This window comes from Anthonomus grandis, chromosome 14 (genome assembly GCF_022605725.1).
Source record: "Anthonomus grandis grandis chromosome 14, icAntGran1.3, whole genome shotgun sequence".
Classification (NCBI taxonomy): domain Eukaryota; kingdom Metazoa; phylum Arthropoda; class Insecta; order Coleoptera; family Curculionidae; genus Anthonomus; species Anthonomus grandis.
Genome location: NC_065559.1, coordinates 10,423,501 through 10,446,791, shown reverse-complemented (window position 1 = coordinate 10,446,791; position 23,291 = coordinate 10,423,501). Strand labels below are relative to the sequence as shown.

General features: G+C 35.3%; 1 protein-coding gene and 1 long non-coding RNA gene across 3 annotated transcripts in view; both read right to left on the bottom strand.

The window, feature by feature from the left end:
* Window positions 1-17,017: 17,017 nt before the first annotated feature.
* LOC126744711 (uncharacterized) lies at window positions 17,018-18,820 on the bottom strand. The gene is made up of 3 exons (XR_007663291.1): window positions 18,750-18,820; window positions 18,425-18,535; window positions 17,018-17,857 (listed from the first exon to the last, which is right to left on the bottom strand). It is a non-coding gene; the product is annotated as an uncharacterized LOC126744711 (long non-coding RNA).
* Window positions 18,821-21,281: 2,461 nt separating this feature from the next.
* Window positions 21,282-23,291, bottom strand: part of LOC126744492 (coiled-coil domain-containing protein 22 homolog) — a 42,854-nt gene continuing 40,844 nt past the window's right edge. For both annotated transcript variants that reach the window (XM_050451926.1, XM_050451927.1), the window contains exon 8: window positions 21,282-21,713. In XM_050451926.1, the coding sequence (XP_050307883.1) occupies window positions 21,483-21,713 (231 nt within the window). In that variant the 3' untranslated portion in view covers window positions 21,282-21,482. The remainder of the gene's footprint in view (window positions 21,714-23,291) is intronic.

Genomic DNA, 23,291 nt, shown 5'->3' with positions numbered 1-23,291 from the left:
ACGGCTGATAAGGATACCAAGCTTTCAAATATTTTAGGGACTGCACTGAGTATACTAATTGGACAATAGCCTGTAGCAGATGTTTTATTGCCTAAGTTATGAACAGATTTTGGGAAACTCTCTTTTCAGAAATAGTCCAGTTTGAAGAGAGAGATAGAAGTAGAATAAAGTCGGCAAACCAGTCCAGGACCCTTGTTATTATCCAAGAATGAGAGTTTAGTAAATATGTTTTATATTTTAATATTAAGAGGAGGGATATGAGAATCGGATGCGGATAATTTATTAGTGACGACGTTAACATTATGGTGTAAGTAGAAAATTGTACAAAGTTATTCAGCAAACATGTTAGCACTCTCCTCATTAGCACATTTTGTCTTGTTTAATATTTTACTGTATTTGTAAAAGAACTATTTTTCTTTTATACTTAGCAAATGACCAAAATTTATTTATGTTAGAGCCAATAGCTGCTTCGGTGCAATGCATATATTGTGTCACATCCTTGCTTACCTGTCTAAACCTATAAAACTCCCGATAGTCGGTAACTGATCGTCTTTGTTTATATGTTTTGTGCATTTTTTCTTTTTGATAATACAATTGTTATGTTTAATTTAAAACCATTTTGGGAATTCTCTAGCTAAATATTTTTTTAGAAGTACAAATAAATCAATTGCAATAAAGATAATTACATAAAAATCATTTAAGCAAAGATTTAACTTTCAAGAGGAATATTTAAAGTGATGGGTAGACAACTGGAGAAACTAAAAATTAGTCTGCTTGTTTGACATTTCTTGAGGAGTCTTGTGAAGGCTTTTGTGTGAGGTTAGGTATAATTTAAGTTGAAATAAATTATGGAAATTACATGTATTTGACATACGAGTAGCCTGTGTTAAGTGCATAATACTTCTTGAGGTCCTGCTCCATTTATTATTACTAAAGCTGCCTATTTCCTATAAAGTAAAATCTGGCATTTGAAAAGCGAGTAAGTCCAATGTTTTAGCAAAAGCAATGAACAAGCAAGATTGAGCTGACGAACTGGATGGGGTATACAGGAATGTTAATTTCAAAGTTAGAAAAGCGCAATTTGGTACAAATGTTACTCAGGTGAAGCACCACTCCACTATGTTCTTCCCAACCCAACCCAACCCAACCCAACCCAACCCAACCCTCTCCTCTCTATGGGTGGCGTAACTTTTCTAAATCTGTAAAATCCATAAAAATTCTTCTTCAGGTTTGAAGGTTGACCTTTATTTATATTTTTATATATAAAATTACACATATGCGGTTTTCTCTTACGTAACATATTTAAGATTTTCTATCGATTAAGGTAAGATCTTATCCTACTGCTAGCAACTAACTGGTAAGATATGAATCGCCCTAAATAACATTTTCAATTGATACTTCAATTTATACAGTATTGTATATGAGTAAGACATATCACACAGCAAGACATATCACATACACAACTTTTATTTACAAAATCACGACAGGTTAGGTTAGGTGTTTTGTGAATGGGGCACCTTGTATCTCTCCACTGCGATTCTAGATCTATTGTGGCTCATTCCTAGGTGTGTATACTTCCCCAATCAAATTCGCCCTCTTTAAGAGTTTGATAATTTGTTTGGGAAAAGCATTCTTAATGTCTTCTGTCTTTGGTAAGGTATTGCCGAAGATGGCCTGCTTAATTCTCTCTAGTGGCGGACATCTGCATAAGATATGCTCTGCAGTCTTGTCTTCCTCCATGCATAGTCTGCATTCGGCAATTTTCGTCAGACTAATCCTATTCATGTGGTGACTCAGTGGTTGGTATACATTTCCATTGGGGCTTTTAGGTACTTCCTGTGAAATTCCCTTATGGTATCTGTTACCTTCCTTGTTGCGTAAGGTATGAAAACCTTCGCATGGTTGTATCCTGGTGATCCCTCCCAGTAGCGCTTTGGTTTGTTATGCACCAGAGTTGTAATTGCGGGTTTTGCCGACTTGAAGGCAATGCTTAACACTGGTAGCTTGTCATCCGTCTCATTTCCTGTAAGTCCAGCATGTATTGGAATCTATGTTAGTGGAATTCTGTTCCCTTCCCCTAGCAGTATGAGCTCGTTTTTGCAGCTCTATATTGGTCTAGACGTGTAGGTAGGGGATATTAGTGCTTTAAGAGCCGCCTGACTGTCACTTAGATTTTGATGGTTCTGTTTTAAGTTGCATTTGGTTAAGCATTCAGGCACAGATTCCAATGGCATATACTTTCTCCTGAAAAATTGAAAGAGTGTTTCCCAAGGCAGATAGATATTTCTGTCCTTGGGTTAGTGCAGTATATTCGAGCTCCTACTCCAAAATTGGTTTTGAAGCCGTCTGAACCTACTCGGATGTCCGCTTTCTCTAGTTCTATCCGTTTCTCATCCCAATCCGCTTGGTCTGGTATGTTGACCGAGTATGAACTTGGGTTTAGTATTTTTCTTGGCATTAGGTCTGATGGCATACCAAGTGTACTGTAATTGCACACCTTTTCAACCAGTTGAGAAGTTAAGTTGATTCCATTGAGACTTTGTTTGTCGACATAGTGCAGCCTATAAGTAGTGCCTGTGGCTTCTTCCTGCAGGTATAAATGTATTAATGTGAAGAGAGGTCATTCCAAGTAATATTTTTATGGCGGCTGTCGGAGTGATTCTGATCGCCCCCATAATAAGCAAGTAAGCTTGCCTTTGAAGGCTGTTAAGTTTTGTTTTGGCCAATTGTTGTGTTGCTTTGCTCCACCACACCACAGAGCAGTAGGATATCGTAGACCTGTGTGTATAACCACTGCATCTATTTTGGATTCATTCCCCAGGTTTTGCTGCATATCCTGCGACAGTTCCATAGACACAGTTTTGCTTTCTTGATTGTTTTGTCAAGATGTGAGTTCCAATAAATTATCCCAGGATATTTCGCCTCCGTTGCAAATTGAATGGTTTCACCTCTTAGGATTAGCGGTTTAAGTTCGCCCATATTTCTTTTTCTGGTGAATAGCAGTATTACCATTTTATGCGGATTTATAGACATTTCTTCCCGATCGCACCATTTTAGAATGATCTTCAATACTCGTTATAGTGCTGTTGAGATTGCTTTCTCATTTTTTCCTTTTAACAGGATCACCAGATCATGTGCGTAAGCTTAGAATTCGACCACCCACAGTCGAGGAGATAGTTGAGAGGAGATAGTACCTTTCTCTGCGGGCAGTCTTGCGCGACCCTGAAGTGCACACGTTCTCCCTGTAAGGTGGTTGTTATTCTTCTGTCACTTAGTATGGCTTTGATCCAGTTGCAGATAAGAGAGCTGACTCCTTTTGCTGCTATCGATTCATAGAGTGAGCGTGGCAGTGCATTGTTGAAGGCCTCTTCTATGCCTAAAAAGGCCGCCACTGTCACTTCCTTTTGTTTCAGTGAGTTAGTGATGCCCGTTACAAGATTTTTGAGAGCTAAGTTTGTTGATTTACCTGTCTGGTAGGCGTATTGGTGGAAATTAAGCGGGGGTTTCTCCAGCGCCACATCTCTGATGTGTCCATCAATAACCTTTTTCAGGGTCTTCAACAGAAACGATGTCAGGCTCGTTAGCCTGAGTGCAGATGCCCCGGCAATTGGTCGCCCGGCTTTCGGTATTTTTGTTACGTTGGTGGCTTTTTAGCACGTTAGAATGTACTCCCATGCTAGACTGGCTCTAAGTCTTGCTAACAGATGGGGTAAAAGTAAGTCCAGCCCAACTTGAAGAAACGCTGGACATATTCCGTCCCTTCCTGGCGATTTGAAGGACTAAAATGATTTAATAGCACCTTTAACCGCACAACAACAAATTACGGAAATGTACGGATATCATCAGAAACCGTAAGACATATTCTCAAGCAATATGAAATAAAGGGAAAAATAGCTAACACTGCTCCTCATCTCGCTAGACAGCGCATGGCAGCACGGTTAGCATTTGCAAAAGAGCACTGTAATATAAATGACTGGGCTAACCTGCTCTTTACAGATTAGTCGAGATTTAATTTTTACTCCTAATATCGACGAATACCTATTTACAGACCAGCCGGTAAGTGCAATTTTCAGTGCAACATAAGAACTTCCAATTGGAATTCCAATTCCCCGAAATTGGAAGCAACCAATTTCGGGGAGGGTCTATTATATCTTCTGGGAAGGAATATCTTTAAGGGATCACGCGGAATTGGTTTGCTGCTTGATGGGCGTTTTTTAGATACGTTAGAGATTTTTTGGAATAACCAGTGGCTAATGCTTCATTTATTGATAGCGATTTTTTTTTAATGCATGATAATGCACGCTTTCACGTAGCTAGAATAGTTACCGAGTCTTCAAGAGATCGATATCAGAGTTTTAGGCTTGCCAGCATGCAGTCTGGACTTAAATCCGATAGAGCATGTTTTGGCCTGCTTTACAGAAGTGTGAGATCTGGAAACACTAATTCAGCTAATCTTGAAGAGCGGCTACAAGTATTAATTGCTATATAGGAAAATTTTATTACTCAGGGATTTTTTTTTTAATTCAAAAGTAGCTTTAGCTGATAGCTTATCCCAATTTATATAATAGAGTTTATTAAATAGAGCCACTGTTTATGTTGTTTTTTTTCATCAAACCAATAAAAATTTGTTAAACACTACGTGAAACCCTAAAAATCAATAGAAATATTTCTATAGATTTATAATTATACAGTGCGGCTCTTAATAATTGTCCTCCCATCCCTCTTATCTTTTGAATGCGTTTCAAAAACTTTGCGCCATTTTGAGAATTAAATAGAAAGGGGAGTCATGCGATACATCGTTTGAAAGCTCCCACTGAACGCTTTATAGTCCTAGAATATTAAGTCATTACTTCTACCAATAGCAAAATGGCAGCGTTTTAAAATCTTATTTTTCGGATTGTTATTAATTTTTATTTTCTTTACTATACCTGTTCAGGTGTAATTTGTTTGTAGGTGTGTTTTTGTTTGTAGATTAATAATAATACAACTATTGTTTTGTAAACAAGAACTCTTCTAAACTCTCAAACCAGGAGTTCTTGTTTACAAAACAATAGCTGTATTATTAACCTATTGTCGTAATGATGTAGTTTAAAGTTTTTGTAAATCTATGTTTGGTCCCATTCTCATGTATCTTAATATGCGATTTTTATTAATTTTTAGTCGTTTTAATCTTTTAACCTTGTCAGAAATACTAGATCTATAAGATGTATTAACAGAACCCCTTAATTTGTTATCCCTGATGATGGACATGTTATATGTCCGAAACATGTCGGAGTAATATTTTTTTTATAAATTTAGTGAAGGATGAACAAAATACCTTTAGATACCCATTGACATTTTTAAGTTTAAAGGCACAATTAAGTATGTAAGATGCACTTAAAAAAAAACAGAAATTTAAATTAATAAAAAACAAAAATAAAGACAATTATGAATGCATAATAAACTTAATAATAAGACACCACACTCAAAAATATTACTGATGTGAGAAAAATTACACTGCATGACGATATTGCTCCATCATTTTTCTAAATAGAGGACAGTCGGTAAAATAGAGACCTTGTTATCCAGTATTAGTTAATTTATTTTATGCGTGCTTCTGTAAGAAAACATACACGAATAAATTTTATGCTTTTTGATAAAGAGATAAATAGAAAATTTTTTACAATAATACAGACCATACAACAGAATCACACTCGAGATGGGCTTTTACAAGGGCGTTATACTACTATAATTTTATATTAATATTAATATTCCTAAAGAACTTTGTGTTTTTTATAACAAAGTCAAGTACAGTGAAAGTCGCTTATAGCGACGGTGAAGGGACCACGAAAATTACTTCGCTATATCCGACCTTCATTATATACGACCTGTTTTTTTTTCTAGCAAATTCATAAAAGATAGACTTTACGATAGCCAAAAGAAATAAAATTCGCTATCCAATTTGTTTAAAACAATTTATTAACCACTAATTTACAAATTCACAACATTTAACAGATATATATGTTAGATAAGAATATACCATGAAACCCGATACCAAGGCCAACCCACATGTTTACCGTCTCAACCAGATCCGTAGGCGTTTCCGGGAATAAGCAAACGTAGCACCTTTTATGCTTAGCTGTTGTTTGTTTAAAAAGACTGTGGAAAGAACCTTATCTTATTGTTCTCATGATAGTCAGCATTTTCTGTTTGTATAAAAAACCATTGCTTGTTAGCTCAATAATCATTATTATTAAGTATTTAGTGTAAGATAAACCTATGTCGGTTTTTATTTTTGTAATTTGAAATAAAAGTTTTTTAAAAAAGTTATTTTTGAAATCCACAATCTAACATTGGCGCAGTCGGAACGGATAGTTAATACGCCGCGAAAACAGGTTGATCCAAATTCGCGAGTAATATTAGCTACAGTAAGAACCACTAGCACCCTAAGGTAATCCAGCGTCCTCACTCAGCAACAAGGGTACGGAAGGAACACCTGGTGAAGCCCCTGGTATCCAACAAGCAGAGAACAAGACAATGGTTAAGAAGATTCTTTTGTAAGTAAAAGCATTGAATCATTCGTTTATATTTTTGTTTTTGTGTATTTTAATATTTTATACACATTTTATTTTACTATTTTTATACTGTTCGATTTTCTAATTTCGTATTTCGAAAAAAGTATTTAAAATATTACAATGTCTACCACAAATGAAATTGAACAAACTGAACAAAATAATCGACAAGCGAATACGTCAGCTCACGATATTCACCTTGAAACTTATAAACTATCTGAAATTTTTTCTCTAATTCCTGAATTTGATGGCGATGCAATATTTTTAGGCTCATTTTTACATGCGTGCGATTGTGCTTACAACATGGCAGTCGGTGAACAACGCGATCTTTTAGTTATTCACATAAAAAATAAATTAAAAGGAAAAGCCGCACAACTTATTAATTCTAGAAATTTATTATCATATTTAGAAGTTAAGCAATTATTAAGTTTACATTTTGGTGATAGTCGAGACCTCTCTTCTTTAATCCAAGATTTGCAAAGATTAAAACAATTACCAAATGAATCCCCGTTAATATTCTTTAATAGGCTTCAAACTCTTAACTCTAAAATGCACTCTGCCGTGCAAAAACAAAATTTAACCGCACCTCAAAAAATAGCACAAACGAATTTAATAGACTCGATGGCTCTAAACACACTATTAACTGGTTTAGACCCACGTATTGGTCACATAGTACGTGCAAGTAATCCCAACAATTTACTTGAAGCTCAAGCTAGAATTAGGCGAGAATTGCAATTGTCCTATTTTGAAAACCAAAAACAAAATAGACCCATACAACCACATCCATCATCCAGACCAAACACTACCTTAAGACGCCCGCAAAATCCTAGTATAAAATGTTTTAAATGCGGAAGAATTGGCCATACTTCAATTGAATGTAGAATACAGTCAAGCCCCAGACCTAATATTTTTGGAAACCCAGCACCAAATTTAAATAGTAACCCAAATAATTTTCAAAGGCCATATTCACAAAATCAACCTTCATTTCAAAACCCTTCTAACCCCCAACCACGACCAAATTTTGGACAAAGTAGCCAAAACCAGTATCGTCCCAGTGTCATCCAAAGAAACCCAAACTATCAAAGAACCTATCATATGAACTTTGATGATGGTTCACAATATAACTATTTTGACGAAAATAATTATTTTGATGAGAATAGTTATTCTGATAACTACCTCGAGCAGTACAACTATTATTCCGATAATAGTCAAACCTATTATTACGATCAAAATGTCGAAGATTTTTCTAATCAAATTGATTATAATTTATTTGAACAACCAATAGGAAATCAACACGAACCTAATAATAACTTGGCAACACAACAAAATCCTTTAGTAATGTCAAATCGAAATTTTCCATTAATATCGAACCAAAACCACCCACCAGATCAGAAACAAACAGACCAGACAATGTCGCAAATTGCAACACAAATCCAAACATTGCGGATCAACGAACCGAAACAAAATCCCGAACAAAGCTTTCTTTAAATAATTTACACACCGTAAGCTCAAAAAACCTTTACTACATTTACGATGCTTCCAAAACATATAAATTACTCATAGATACAGGCGCGGGAATTTCAGTTTTTAAAGATCATGTTGCAGACGGTTTTAAGCAACGCTTTGCGGAAAATATTGTCGTACAAGGTATCACTGATCAAAAAATATTGATCCAAGAATCCACTTTGATTCCTTTTAATGTAGATAATCCTTGTAAAGTTTATATTTGTAACTTAGATATCGAATTCGATGGTATTTTAGGACTCGATTTTCTACAACACTATGAATGCGTTATCGACTTAAAATCAAAAATACTTAAGACAAATTTTAAAGATATTCCTATGTATAAATTTACACCAGAGGATGAAAAACCTGTAGTAAAATCAAACTTAGCTAAAAACTCTTCTTATCTACCTCAAATTCTAACCCCAACAGTTGCTACTGAAACTAATCAGCATTTTCAAAATAAAACAATAAAAAATAAAAATTTAATATCAATAGAACCCCGTACTGAAAAAGTCTTTAAACTAAAATGCAATTTAAAAAACACCGATGTAATTTTATTAGGTCAAGAAAAAGAAAAAGTAAAAGTCCCAAATGCTATTATTCACGTAAACGAACAGGGCGAATTTTTAACAACCATTATTAACCCTAACGCAATTGATAAAATAATCGATTTCTCGAATTTATCTTTTGAACCTCTACCTGATCTACAATCGATAAATAATTTTAATTATTATGAGTCAGCCGAACCTGTTGATAGACGGCAACTAATAAAAGAACAATTGAGAATTGACCACCTTAACGAAGAAGAACGTGAGGAAATTACTAAACTTTGTTTAGAATTTTCCGATATTTTCTATATCGAAGGTGATCAACTTACGTTTACCAACGAAATTAAACACTCGATTGATACTAATAACGCCAAACCCATTTACACAAAATCATATAGATATCCTCATATTCATAAAGAGGAAGTTAAAAGACAAATTTCTAAAATGCTCGACGAAAATATTATAAGACCATCCGTATCTCCCTGGTCAGCCCCGGTTTGGGTAGTTCCTAAAAAACTTGACGCTTCAGGCAAGCAAAAGTGGCGAGTAGTTATCGACTATCGTAAACTAAACGAAGTTACGGTTAACGATAAATACCCATTACCTAATATCTCAGATCTCCTCGACCAACTTGGTAAATGCCAATATTTCACTACTTTAGACCTAGCGTCAGGGTTCCATCAAATAGAGATAGACCCAAAGGATATTTCTAAAACCGCGTTTTCCGTAGAAAATGGGCACTACGAATTCGTTCGAATGCCATTTGGCCTAAAAAACGCTCCATCAACTTTTCAGAGAGTTATGGATAATATTCTTATGGGAATTTTAAACGAAAGATGCCTCGTCTACATGGACGACATCATAATCTATTCCCCTACTATCCACGAGCACATTAACCGCCTACAAGAAGTCTTTAAACGCCTAAGAAAATCCAATCTAAAAATACAACCAGATAAGTGCGAATTCTTACGCAAAGAAGTAGCCTATCTCGGACATTTAATAACAGAAAACGGTGTAAAACCTAATCCGGCAAAAGTCGAATGTATTTTAAATTTTCCAGAACCAAAAAATCAAAAAGACATAAAATCTTTCCTCGGATTAGCAGGTTATTACAGACGGTTTATTTCAAATTTTGCTAAAATCTCGAAGCCCCTAACAACCCTTCTTCAAAAAGATACCCCTTTTATTTTCAGTAAAGAATGTCAAGAATCTTTTAATACATTAAAAACTGCTTTAATTACTGACCCACTTTTAATTTATCCGAATTTCGAAGAACCGTTCATCTTAACTACTGACGCAAGTGCTTTTGCAATCGGAGCCGTTTTATCCCAAGGACCGATCGGGAAAGATATGCCCATCGCTTACGCATCAAGAACCTTATGTGCCGCAGAAACTAAATACTCCACTATAGAACGTGAGTTATTAGCTATAGTTTGGGCCGTAAAACATTTTCGACCGTATTTATTCGGCAGACAATTCACGCTTGTTACTGACCATCGTCCAATTACATGGTTATGGTCCATTCAAGACCCCGGAAGCAGGTTAACGCGTTGGCGCCTCAAACTCGAGGAATATTCATTTAAAATCGAATTTAAACCCGGTAAATATAATAAAAATGCTGACGCACTTTCTCGAATTAAAATAAATCACCTTAAGGAATGCGTAGATTTTCATAAAAAAGTAAACATTTTTGCTTTAGAAGAAGACACTGTTATCCCTGAACCGAGCCCTCAACCCTCATTTACTGAAGAAGACGATCGAAACATAACCGAGGAATACAATCGATTTGTTGATAATTATAAAACTAGATCTTTAATCGATTATTCTAAAATAGAGGTTACAAATGACCAACTACTAGACAAATCAAATAAAAATATCGTTACATTCTTTAGGCAAAACAAAATGGAAGATTTACATTTTAAAATTATTGACGACATTCTTGAAGAATATTTAGATTTCCAAGAATTAAAAATTAATGTTGCTAATAGTAAATCAGTTAAAAACCGGAAGTATTTAATAATCCCTTTACCATTTGACAATAATTCTTGTAGCCAACACTTGTTTTATTGTTTATTTAAATATCAAGACTTATTTGAATTAAATGAAGTTTATTGCATTGAAAATAATTTAGATCTACCTTCTCTAGAAATGATGTCATTTATTTTTGCCGACAAAGAAATCAAATTAAAAATTTGTCAAAATATTGTAACTACACCTGATGAAGACCAAATACCTATTATCATAGAACAATACCACCTTGGCAAAAACAATTTACACCGCGGAATTAACGAAACTTGTCGAAGAATTAGACAAAAATACAATTGGCGCGGTATGAATAAGAACATCGAAGACTTTATAAAAAAGTGCGAAATTTGCCAAAAAGTCAAAATTGTTAGGAAAAACTTAAGTAGACCTCTAGTAATTACGGAAACCCCCCGAACACCATTCGAAAGAATAAACATTGACATTTTTGAATACCCAACTCGTAACTACGCTTTAACCATTAACGATGAGCTCACGAAATTTGTTCAAGCTTATCCTTTACAAGACAAGAAAGCTTCTACCATTGTAAATACACTCTTAGTTTACTTCCAACACTTTGGTACGCCCCTAAGAATTCATTGCGATTCTGGCAAAGAATTTGATAACACACTTCTAAAAGACCTATGTCAACTTTTTGATACGAAAATAACATTTTCAAGTGTAGGTCATCCCGAATCGAATGGCTCTTTAGAACGTTTCCACGCGACCCTAGGCGAAATGATAAGAGTAAATCTGGCCGAACATCCCGAAGACCAACCCTTCTCGATTTTACCTTATGCTGTTATTTGTTACAATAACACTAAAAACAGAACACACGGCTTTACTCCGTATGAGCTTGTATTTGGCCATACATCAAATAGACCCCCAGAAACACTTTACAATCAAGAAGCCCTTATTTCAAAATACATCCGCGATCTAAATAATAGAATGAGCTATTTTTATAAAGTTGCTAGGCAAAGAACCGAACATGCCAAACAAAAGTCAAAAGAAAGATTTGATCAACGTATATCGGAAAAACAACCCGAATTCTCCGTTGGTGATAAGGTTTACGTCCGAGAATCACAAATAAAATCCAAATCAGAAAACAAATTTAACGGTCCGTATGTCATAACTGAAATCCTTTTAAATTCAGCCAATTTATTAAACCCCGAAACGAATAAAACAACCAAAGTTAATTTCGATAGAATGAAACCATATTTCGAATAGGTTTTATCTCCCTATCATTTCCTTGCAGGTTACTGGGATTGACTTCGATCGCCAGCAGCCAATACCGAATAACGCCCATTAATAATACAGTTGGACTCTTTTTCAATGAAGAAATTAACATTAAAATTTCAAACGACAAATGGACACTTTTAGTATATCAAGATTTACTTCCCTTTAAACAAGCAATTGAGCATAATGATAACATCCTAAACGGTTTATTAGACAGCCTGTCAATCGAAAAATCTAATCGAATGATGGCAGCTTTTGTTGAAATACAAACTCACACTAGTCTTCTTAAGCAAATTTCGAAATACGTAAACGTCAAATATCAAGAATTAATCATCGGTACTAAAGATATTAATTTAAGAGAAAAACGAGGAATATTCGACGGTATCGGAACTGTTTGGAAAGCAATAACTGGAAACTTAGATGCATCAGATGGACAATACTTTAATGACTGTATTGACAAAATCAATAGTAATGAGGCAAATATCGAACGGCTTATGCAACAACAAATTTCAGTTACAACTTCTGTTATAAAGAGTTTCAATTCTACCATACAAAAACTTAAAATCGATGAAGAAACCTTTAATCAGAATATTTGCGAAATAGAAACCTTAATTGCTTCACTTTCAGATGATCTAGCTTTTTATCGTGCACAATTTAAAATCCTAGACTTATGTGAATCGCTAATGGAAAGCTATACATTCATTAAAGACACTATAAATGACGCATTAAATGCAGTCACCTTTGCACGCTTAAAGATATTACATGGCTCTATAATAAAACCATCAGATTTAGAGGATTCACTTGGGGAAATCTCTCACTCTCTACAAAAATACAACTTACCTTTGCCAATTTCAACTTCAACTATTGCTCAATACTTAGATTTAATCGAATTAGATGCTTATCAATCTGATACAAAAATAGTATTTGTTTTAAGAATACCTCTTGTTGAACCCTCAGTATATACCCTGTATCGCCTTTATCCAATCCCGATCTTAGATAATCGAACAGGTCTTTATCACACAATATCAACTACGAATAATTATATTGCGCGTGATTTTGATTCATTGTTTTTCACTACATTTCAAAACTTGGACCATTGTAAAAATATCGACAGGGCAACGAAAATCTGTACTAATGTACTTCCGTACCCCATCGACAGTGATGCAATCTGTGAAGCACAACTCCTTAGGCAACATACAAAACTGCCTAAAACCTGTAGACCTTCCATTTTCTATGCAGAGGGTTACCATGTGCAGCCTATCCGTCAAAACTCATGGCTAGTCACAACATCAAGTCCAGTTCCAATCACCATTAAGTGTCAAAACAAGGGTATAGTCTCAGAAATTCTCACGGACAATACCATAGTAATTCTTGGAACTACCTGTGGTGCGTTTGTTGGAAGTACGAGGATCCAAGCTTCACTTGAACGAGAAACAAATGAGACTTCGTCGAAGCCAAACTCATCTCCAATATTGATTCCATACTCTTGCTGTGATCAATTGCCAGAGAAAACGAAAATGCCGAAACTGAAACCATTACGCATCAGTGAACTAAATGTTGATGACCTGAACATTGCCGAACATAATCTCAATCAGTATTCCGAACAGCTTGACAAACTAATCAATCAACCCTTCATCGAAAAACACATGAATTGGTTCACCATTACAACAATTGTATCCATAATTCTGCTCATAGTCCTTTACATTACTTGCAAATGCCGAAGACGTCGAACTCCAACCATTGGTATAGTGACGAATAGTTCAAACAATGATGACTTCCCACCATTCCAACCTAAGCCCAGAATACGGACATTTAGAGAGCAGCTTTCGAGGATGGTCCCAAGAAGACGTCCTAGTATCCACCTAGGAGACCAAGAAGAAGCAATGGAACTCAACACCAATAAGAGTTCTGCTTAAAAGTTGCTGTTTAGATTAACACCAACTTTTCTTTTAAAAGGGGAGCTGTTAGATAAGAATATACCATGAAACCCGATACCAAGGCCAACCCACATGTTTACCGTCTCAACCAGATCCGTAGGCGTTTCCGGGAATAAGCAAACGTAGCACCTTTTATGCTTAGCTGTTGTTTGTTTAAAAAGACTGTGGAAAGAACCTTATCTTATTGTTCTCATGATAGTCAGCATTTTCTGTTTGTATAAAAAACCATTGCTTGTTAGCTCAATAATCATTATTATTAAGTATTTAGTGTAAGATAAACCTATGTCGGTTTTTATTTTTGTAATTTGAAATAAAAGTTTTTTAAAAAAGTTATTTTTGAAATCCACAATCTAACATATATGTATGTATGTAGTACCTACAGCTTCTTCAGCTTTAAGACTTGAAATAATCTGTGATTTTACTCTGTTTCTTTGTTCGAGTATCATAATAGATGAATTTAATTTATTTCTCTAAATTATTAACATGGTTTATTAATATTTCATCCGATAAATAGTTATACAAAACAAACTTGTGAATAGTATTAGTGGCATGAACAGCTTCTACTGCAGATGGAGGTTGAAATTCTTCCCCTTCTGAACCCTCATCTTCGCTTTCCTCTTTGTCCTGAGAGAAGGATAAGATGTTGTTTATAATTTGTTCTTCACTTAGATTGTCGCATACTTCCAAACTATTTTCTGCATGTAAGAACTCGGTCCATTGATCATCTGACAATGCAGAACACTTTTTTATTACAGCCAGCGGAACCTCACCTTCCTCTTTAAAATTAACATTAATTAATTTAGCCAGTGGAATGTCATCTTCTTCATCAAAGCTATCATTTCTAACATCCTCATTTTCTACGAAGCCTCCATGTCTAAAACAGCTGGCAATTGTTTTTGATGAAACTCTATCCCATGCTTTAGCGATCATTGATACTGCATCTAAAAGGTTAATACAACACTCTTTGCCTTGTTTAGCATTTTCTATGATTTTCATTAAGTGAAACTTTTTAAAATGCACTTTTAATGATCGAATAATCCCTTGGTCGATTGGCTGCAGAACAGAGGTAGTGTTTGCTGGCAAAAACTCGAGTTTTATATTTTTTAAATTATCAACTTTCGGATGAGCGGGACAGTTGTCGTCTAAAAGTAAAATTTTTTTCTTGATCTTCACCAACTTTGCATCCCATTCACGAAGCATACTGACAAATAAATCAGAAGTCATCCGGGTCTTTTTTTTGGACTTGTACACGACAGGTAATGTCTTGATATGTTTGAAACATCGTGGATTTCTCGACTTGCCGATCACAATAAGTTTAGGTTTATTCTATCCTGTCATATTGGTAGCAACTAAGACTGTAATTCATTCCTTTGATAATTTTCCGCTGGTACAAGTTTCACCCTTGAATTTTAATGTCTTATCTGGGGTCAGTTTATAAAAAAGTCCTGTCTCGTCAACATTATATATTTCGTCATCCTTATATCCTTTTCGTATTTCAGGCCAGACAGTTGTTAACCAGTTTTCACGTACTCCTTTGATTATTTTCCCAAACACTATTTTATGTCTTTGACGAAAACGCTTAATCCAACTTTCAGAACATTTAAAGTCCACTTTACCCATAATTCTTCCAAAATCATTTGCTTTTGCCTGTAATATTGGACCGCTTATGGGAGTTCCACGACTTCGCTGACTTTTGAACCACTTGAGTAAGGCTTGATCGATATCTGGGTGTTGAGATAACTTGAGTTTTTTCTTACCTAATAAATTTTCGTTGAACGCTTCTTTAATTTTATCCTTGTTCTTCAAAATTGTGGATACACTTGAGTGAGATAAATCAAATTCAGTAGCTGCAGTAGCATTACTTTCACCAGATTTAAGTCTTGCGATAATAAGACCTTTTTCTTCAATTGAAAGAACTTTTGTTTTCTTTGACACCGAAGCCATTGTACAATGTTTGTAATCACAAAAACAAAATCAAAGCACATACGAAGGTAAAACAACAATAAAAAACAAAACATCAACCCTTTGTAGAAACTGTTAATCCACGCTGGACTGGAATAAACTACGCACAATACGTTTACGTCTATCATGCAGATGTTCAGAAATAGGGTATTCCCCGAAAACAAATCCTGTATTTCACTGCGGCAAGTCGTTGCTCGTCGGTTGTCGCAGTAACCGGTCTAAAAAATCCAAATTCAGCGAAATGAAGTCGTTAAGGTGCAGATCCACGATGAAAGTTTTTCATGACATTTTTGTGTCATGAGTCAAAAATTTCAAGTTTCATAGCGGAAACACTCTTGAAATACGTGAAATATTGTTAACAATTTCATGACACATTATTTCACGAGACATTTATTTGATGAACAAGTCTCAACGTGTATACGTGATATGCGCCGTGTTTCATTTGAAATATTTGTCTTACTTGCTGTACGTGAGTTGCAGTATTGTCTCTGAAACAAAACCGATATTCTGTGTTTGTGAGTTCGAGTTTGCTTAATGAAAATAAATGAATGAAATAAATGAAAAGAAAAGAAAAGCGTGTAGTCTCAATTGGTCAAGAGAACTTACATTAAAATTAATTGGATTATACGAAACCCATTTGAATTTATGGGATTGCTCATTAGAGCAATATAAAAACCGAAATTCTAGAAAGTCCTCCATTGATGCGATTTCAAATGCTATGGGAATATCAGAAGTTTAACAGTAGAATTCATAGCCTTCGGTGCTAGTTTCAGAGCATAAATAGAAAACGTAAAAACATTAAAAGCGTTCAGTCTACAGGTGATAATATTGTTATAAAATGGGAGTTTTATGATGCTTTAAGATTCATAGACTTGCCAACAACTGGTATAAATAAAACTATAATTGACTCACTGATAAGTATGTTTTTATTAAGTTTACAAGGTGCTGCAAAAATAATGGCGAAGTAGTCTTCGCCATTCACTTATACAGTGAGTCCCAGAATTAATAACTAAATTCATTTAAAATTTAGTGATCTGATTTTTGGAAAAACGGTCGGACCTGTCGAAATAAGTAGAATTCAAAAATGAATTTAAATAATCGGTATTTCCATTTAAAAAAATTAAGTTTATGGTCCCAACTTATTTTTTGTCTACCTTGTATATATGAATTTGCCATAAAAAAGACCGCATTAAAAAATAAAAATCGACGGATCCGAGCGTTTTTCCAAAAAGCAAATCTCTGAATTTTAAATGAATTTAGACATTATTTCTGGAACTCCGTATATAATATTTTATATATATTGATATTGCCATGGGACTTCCCCTTCCTCTTGAAAATATTATATTAATACTTCTTGTACTTCCTTGGCATCAAGATTTCCTCTAAGGTTTCGATTAACTTGTAGTGGTAGTAAGACTTGACTTTCCTGCCGCCATTCACCCGGATGAATATTGCCATTTTTGCGATTTTCAATACCAAAACTGCCATAAGGGTCGTAAAGTCTTTGAGAACGGGTTATTAAAAAATTGTGCAAAACGCATATTGCCGACACTATGGTGGACACTTTTCCTGGGTTCAATTCAATAGGTTTTCTTAAAACACGGAATCTAGCTGAAGCTAAACCAAAACAATTCTCAATTATTCGACGTGCACGAGACAGTCGATAAATAAAGACCCTTTGTCCACCATGCATATTTCGTAACGCGTAAGGTTTCATAACATATGGTTTCATAGCAAAAGCATCATCTGCTACGATAATAAATGGAATAACCTTAACACACCGTAGAAGTGGCCTAGGATGTGGAATATTCAATCTATTATCTAGTTTTCTTGCCAAGGAGCACGTATTGAAAACTCCTCCATCATAAATTCGGCCCACGCTTCCAACATTAATGTATATAAATTTATTACCTGCGTCGCCCAATGCCATCAAAACAATACTATGCATGCCTTTGTAATTAAAATAGAGACTTCCACTATGTTGAGGTGCTTTAATATGTATATGTTTACCATCAAGAGCACCTAAGCAGTTCGGAAAGTCCCATCCCTCAAACTGCTGTGAAATCTTTAACCACTCTTCTTCAGTGGTTGGTGTCTGCAAGTATAGCAAAGAAGTTTTGCGAGACTCTTTAACGTCAGATGCTTGCAACACTCCAGTGTCTTCTACATCACGCGAACCACCGTCATCTTGTATGTCTCAAGATACAACCACATCTTTAAGCTTGAGAAGAAAGAAAAAAAAAGACCAAGAACAACTCTTGCTGGACCGATGTCTTGGAGTTGGATGTCTTGGAGACCGCAGAGGCATGCAAAACGAGAAATACAGCGAATTATTTTAAATATGAATGACAGCTATGAGTCCAGGCTACATAATAATAATTTGTCTCAATCGCAGATGTCTATTAATCCAAGAGATCCAGCCATTTCAAGCGATATTTCTTCACGGTTGCAGCTGCCAACTTATAATAAACCTTCCCAGTTTCAATCCATTTGTGTAAATAATCCTTCATTGGCACCAGCAGTTAATGATACCCCGGTAGAAGACATTGTCGATGATCAGGATAATGACATTAGTCTTGTGAAGTATTATGAGGAAAGAGGATCTGCATTATTTAAAATGTGAAATACAACTTTTGTAATAAATATAATTCATGGAACTTACATGTAGGTATTCTTCTTTTAAAATATTATAAATTGTGGACTTCAGGTATTATTCTTGATATAGTACAAACAGGTATACGAAATAAATACATAAGTGAGTGGTAGCTATCACCTACAAAAAATATATATATTTATCATAAAATCAGTTCTTTAAAAATATTGACCTTTTTCGGGTTTCTTATTGGGATGTTTCTAGAACGGTTCAAAGCAATTGACCAAATGTCATTAAAATGATAACATTTGTCAATATTTGTATTGGTCTGCTGCTTTGAACGGTTCTAAAGCCGTCCCATTGTGAAATCCGAAAAGGGCTAATAACTACTTACCTGTTGCTAGAAACCGAAGAGTCAGTGCTAATCTCTCAGCTCCTTGTGAATTGAATTTCGCAAGAATGTATTCTGTTTTGCTATCGCAGGTTTTATTTTGCTAAATAAATACTGAAAATCGGCCGCTGACATCCTGAGAAAATTTTTGTACATAAAACACTCCTGATCCTCTAACTTTTCCAATAAGCTAGTCATTAAATCGTGTGTTTCTCTTTGCTTAATCCAATTGCGTACCCAAAATTTATGAGATCTTTTTTTTCGGGAAGCTAATAAATAATAATAAGCTGCAGCTCTTCTTCGATCTTTTTTGTAACCATCGCTTCTAAATACGCACAAACAATCAAATCTGTTTTTGAAGGTGGTAGACAATGGTACAGTGAAAACATCTTGTCGAACTTGCATTGTCTTATGTATTTAATGTAACACGACGTTTCGGTTGGTAAGTATCTCCAACGTGGAAAAGATGAAAGAAGATGTGGAAAGGAAAGTCATCCGTGAAAAGAGTTGGGGGGATGACACCCCTCCCTCTAGATCCTACACTGTCCTGAGAGTAGAGGCTTCCAGATTGTAGACCTGCTTGGAGGGATCGAAGTCGAGACCAATGACAGATTGGTGAGTTTTGATGTCGAAAGTCTCTACACGAATGTACCCATAGGAGAGTCTCCTAACATCATGCGAGACAAACTAAGCAAGGATGCAGCTTTCTTAACTCAGACCACACTGCCTCTGGACGGGGTGATGGAACTTTTGGAGATCTGTCTTTGTAATTCTTACTTTCAGGTCAAGGATAGATTCTACGCCCAAGACGAAGGACTTCCGATGGGTTCATGTCTTTCCCCAGTAATAGCAAACATCTTCATGGAATGGTTCGAGGAACATGCAATAGATGCCTCCCATTGCAAACCCAAGCTCTGGCTTCGATATGTGGACGACACCTTTATCATCTGGGACAAAGCGAAAAAAGCACTTGAGGAGTTTCTGCTTCACCTCAACAACTTCAGACCAACAATCAAGTTCCCGATGAAGACAGAGAAGGACTCAGCTCTACCTTTCCTAGATGTCCTCGTTAAAAAGGTCGGTGGAAATCTACGAACTTCAGTTTATAGAAAACCAACACACACGGGCCAGTATCTTCACTATGAGTCCAACCATCCTGCAATCACCAAAGTAGGCATCATAAGATCCATCTACAATAGAGCTCGAACCATCTGTAGAAGGGACGAGGATCTCAAGACTGAAGTGGATACCATCAACAAAGACCTACAACAGAATGGATATCCAAAGAAGCTAATAAGTAGGACAATCCAAAGGACGCGTCCAAATCAAATCAGAGACGAGGCCACCACGACAACCAGACTTCTACCCATACCTTACATTAGGGGTACATCGGAACAAATCCGACGCATTGCCAGCAAGTACAATATTAGAACTGCCTTTAGATCTAGCACCACTATCAGAAGCGTGATATCAAAGACCAAACCAGATGGCCTGTTGGATACCAAAAATTGCATCTACCAGATCCCATGTGAGTGCGGTGACTCATACATAGGTGAAACGAAGCGCCCCCTAGAAGTCAGAGCGAAAGAACATCGCAGCTGGACCCAAAGAGGAGAGGTTTCCAAATCCGGAATAGCAGAGCACGCGTGGCATAATGAACACAATATCCATTGGTCAGAAGCCAAGATTCTGCACAAGGAACAACACTGGCGGAAGAGGAAGTTCGTAGAGGCAGTTTTCATTTCACAGAATCAGGGGATCTTCAGCCAGCCAAGCGTCGATGTACCTAACATCTGGAAGCCTCTACTCTCAGGACAGTGTGACCTCCCCCCAACTCTTTTCACGGATGACTTTCCCTTCCACATCGCTGCACACATCTAGTATATAAGCCTATAAAATAGTAGTTTGCTGTCAGTTTACACTTGATAACGGTTGGAGATACTTACCAACCGAAACGTCGTGTTACATTAAATAAATAAGACAATGCAAGTTCGACAATATGTTTTCAACAATCATATCACTGTGGAAACAGCAGAATATAGTACAACGTGTTTCATGAACCAAAAATTTCAAACTATCGCGAAAACTTGTGAGTGAAGAAATTTTATCCTCATTGTGAAAACCCATGATGAAATAAGTGTCTCATGAAATAAAATTTTCATGACATTTTTATTTCAATGTGGACACGCACCTTTAAAAGCGACTTCGTCACTATAACCGCCGACGCTATAGCCGGACTTTTTTACTATTGAAAATATAGAAATCCAACCAAGATACGGGCGTTTGGTCGTTATATGCGACATTTCGTTATAAGCGACGTCGTTATTGGCGACTTTCACTATATATGATAAGCGGTTTTTCCAGCATGTTTATAATGAACATTAAATTTAAGACCACTCTCAAAGTAAACACCTAGGTCCTTGCTTGGCGGAGTGCATAATGTTCATTCACACACATTATCTTCTTTGTTATTGTTAATAAATGTTTTTTGACATTTTATATCTAAAATAGAACTAAAAAATAAAAATCTAAACGTCAACCAAATAAAACAAACTGCGAAACTTTTATTGAAAACTCAAATGTCGATTATTTACGTCACGTTCTCATTCAATATCATATAAAGTTTATTTCCTTAATCATAAGAATCAAACTATAATAATTCACTTTTGAAAAACAACTTAAAAAAATTTAGGTACACAATTAGTATCTACAAAGCTAGACATAATTTAATGTCCTTCATAGCAACAATTGAATTTCTTTTTGTATCTCAGTCAAATCTCTCTGGATCTTTCTCAGCTTATCACAAACGTCTTTATTTCTTTCCGCCTCAGTTTGCTCATCCAAATTCCGGAATTCCCTTTCCACTTGTCCTATATCTGATATTGCCTGCAATATCCGGTTGCATTCTTCACGAAGGGCCGCTAATAGTTTGTAGGCTTTTCTAGCTGATTCATCATGTTTGCAATCCTGAAAAATGCTTTTTTTATTTAATTGAACAAAAAAATTTACTACTTCCTATATCTAGTTATATTTCTTTATTTTCAAATTCAAATGCTTTATTTGCCCATATATAAAATTATAAAATACAGTTATAAATCTAATTAAAATTTCGACAAAAAGGATTAATTCTCGATTATAAAAACCGTTAATCTGTTGGTACAGACGAAATAACCCTTAAAAATAATTAATTTATATCACATAAATCAAAAAGAAACAAACAATAATAATAGTAATAATAATAATAAAGAAAATTAATCCAGAACGGAAGAGCGGCAGCGGATAAAAGAACCAAGGAGGGTAACGCCCAATATTTAAGACCCTAAAAAAAGCAAAAATGCAAAATGTCGATGTCCACAAGGGGTAAAGACAATTTTCAACTAATGACAATTAATAATGTTTTTTTTTATTTGTATATAATGTTAATTAACCTATTCTTTGTTAAACTAGCAACTGTGATTTAATTTTTTTAGAAAATACGTTTAAAGTTGTTTAATGCTGGATGGAGTACTATTCCACATTTTAACCCCCGCAAATTTAAAAGAGCGCTGAAATGGTGCGGTTCTATGGCGTGGCACAACAAAAATATCATTGTTTCGCGTCATGTCTTCATGCTCAAAATTCAAAAATTCATCTCGTAAGTTAGCCGGTTGGCTTTCCTTTATAATCCGATAAATAAAGTTAAACGTATGATGCTTTCGTCTGTTTGTCATATTTAATAAATTTTTATTATTAAGATATTGCGTTATATGGTTTCTATATTTTTTGAATTGCGTTTTTGGTACTTGAACATAAAGAGCGACCATATACCACATCACCGTAATCGAACAGAGATAAAACAAGGCTTTTACAAAGTAAATATTTTTGTTTTGTGGACAAGTTCCGTTTAAATTTAAAAAGGTTTTTCAGGCGTAAATAGGCTACTTTAATTTTGTGTTTTACATGGGGTTCAAAAAAGAGAGATTTGTCAAATATGATACCGACATTTTTTGCCTCTGGGACAATTGGAACACGAGTGTTATTTATATGAATATTTATCCGATTTTCAAAATTTCGCTTTAAATTATTATTCGAACACATCAAAAGAATTTTGGATTTTTCAGCATTTAATTTGAGGTTATGATTTTTTGAGTAGTTTTCTAGATTCATTAAATCAAACTGAAACTTATGCTGAAATGAATTATTATTCATATCTTCAATAGAAACAGGAATATACAGTTGTAAGTCGTTAGCATACTGCTGTAGAGTGAAAAAAGTAGGGGTGATAGTATAGAACCCTGAGGTACGCCTTGATTTGTTTGCCTAAACTGTGAATACTGTTTTTCTAACCGTTGGACTGTCATAACACAACTTTCACGATTATATAGATATTCTTTAAAGAAGTTAATTCCATATTCAGAGATTCCAAAATACCTTAGTTTAGCCAACACCATTTCGTGGTTAAGTGTGTCGAAAGCTTTAATAAAGTCGAGCAGGGCCACACATGTCGCTTGATTTTGCTCTTCATTCACTCTTACATCATTTAATATTTTAACTAAGCATGTTGAC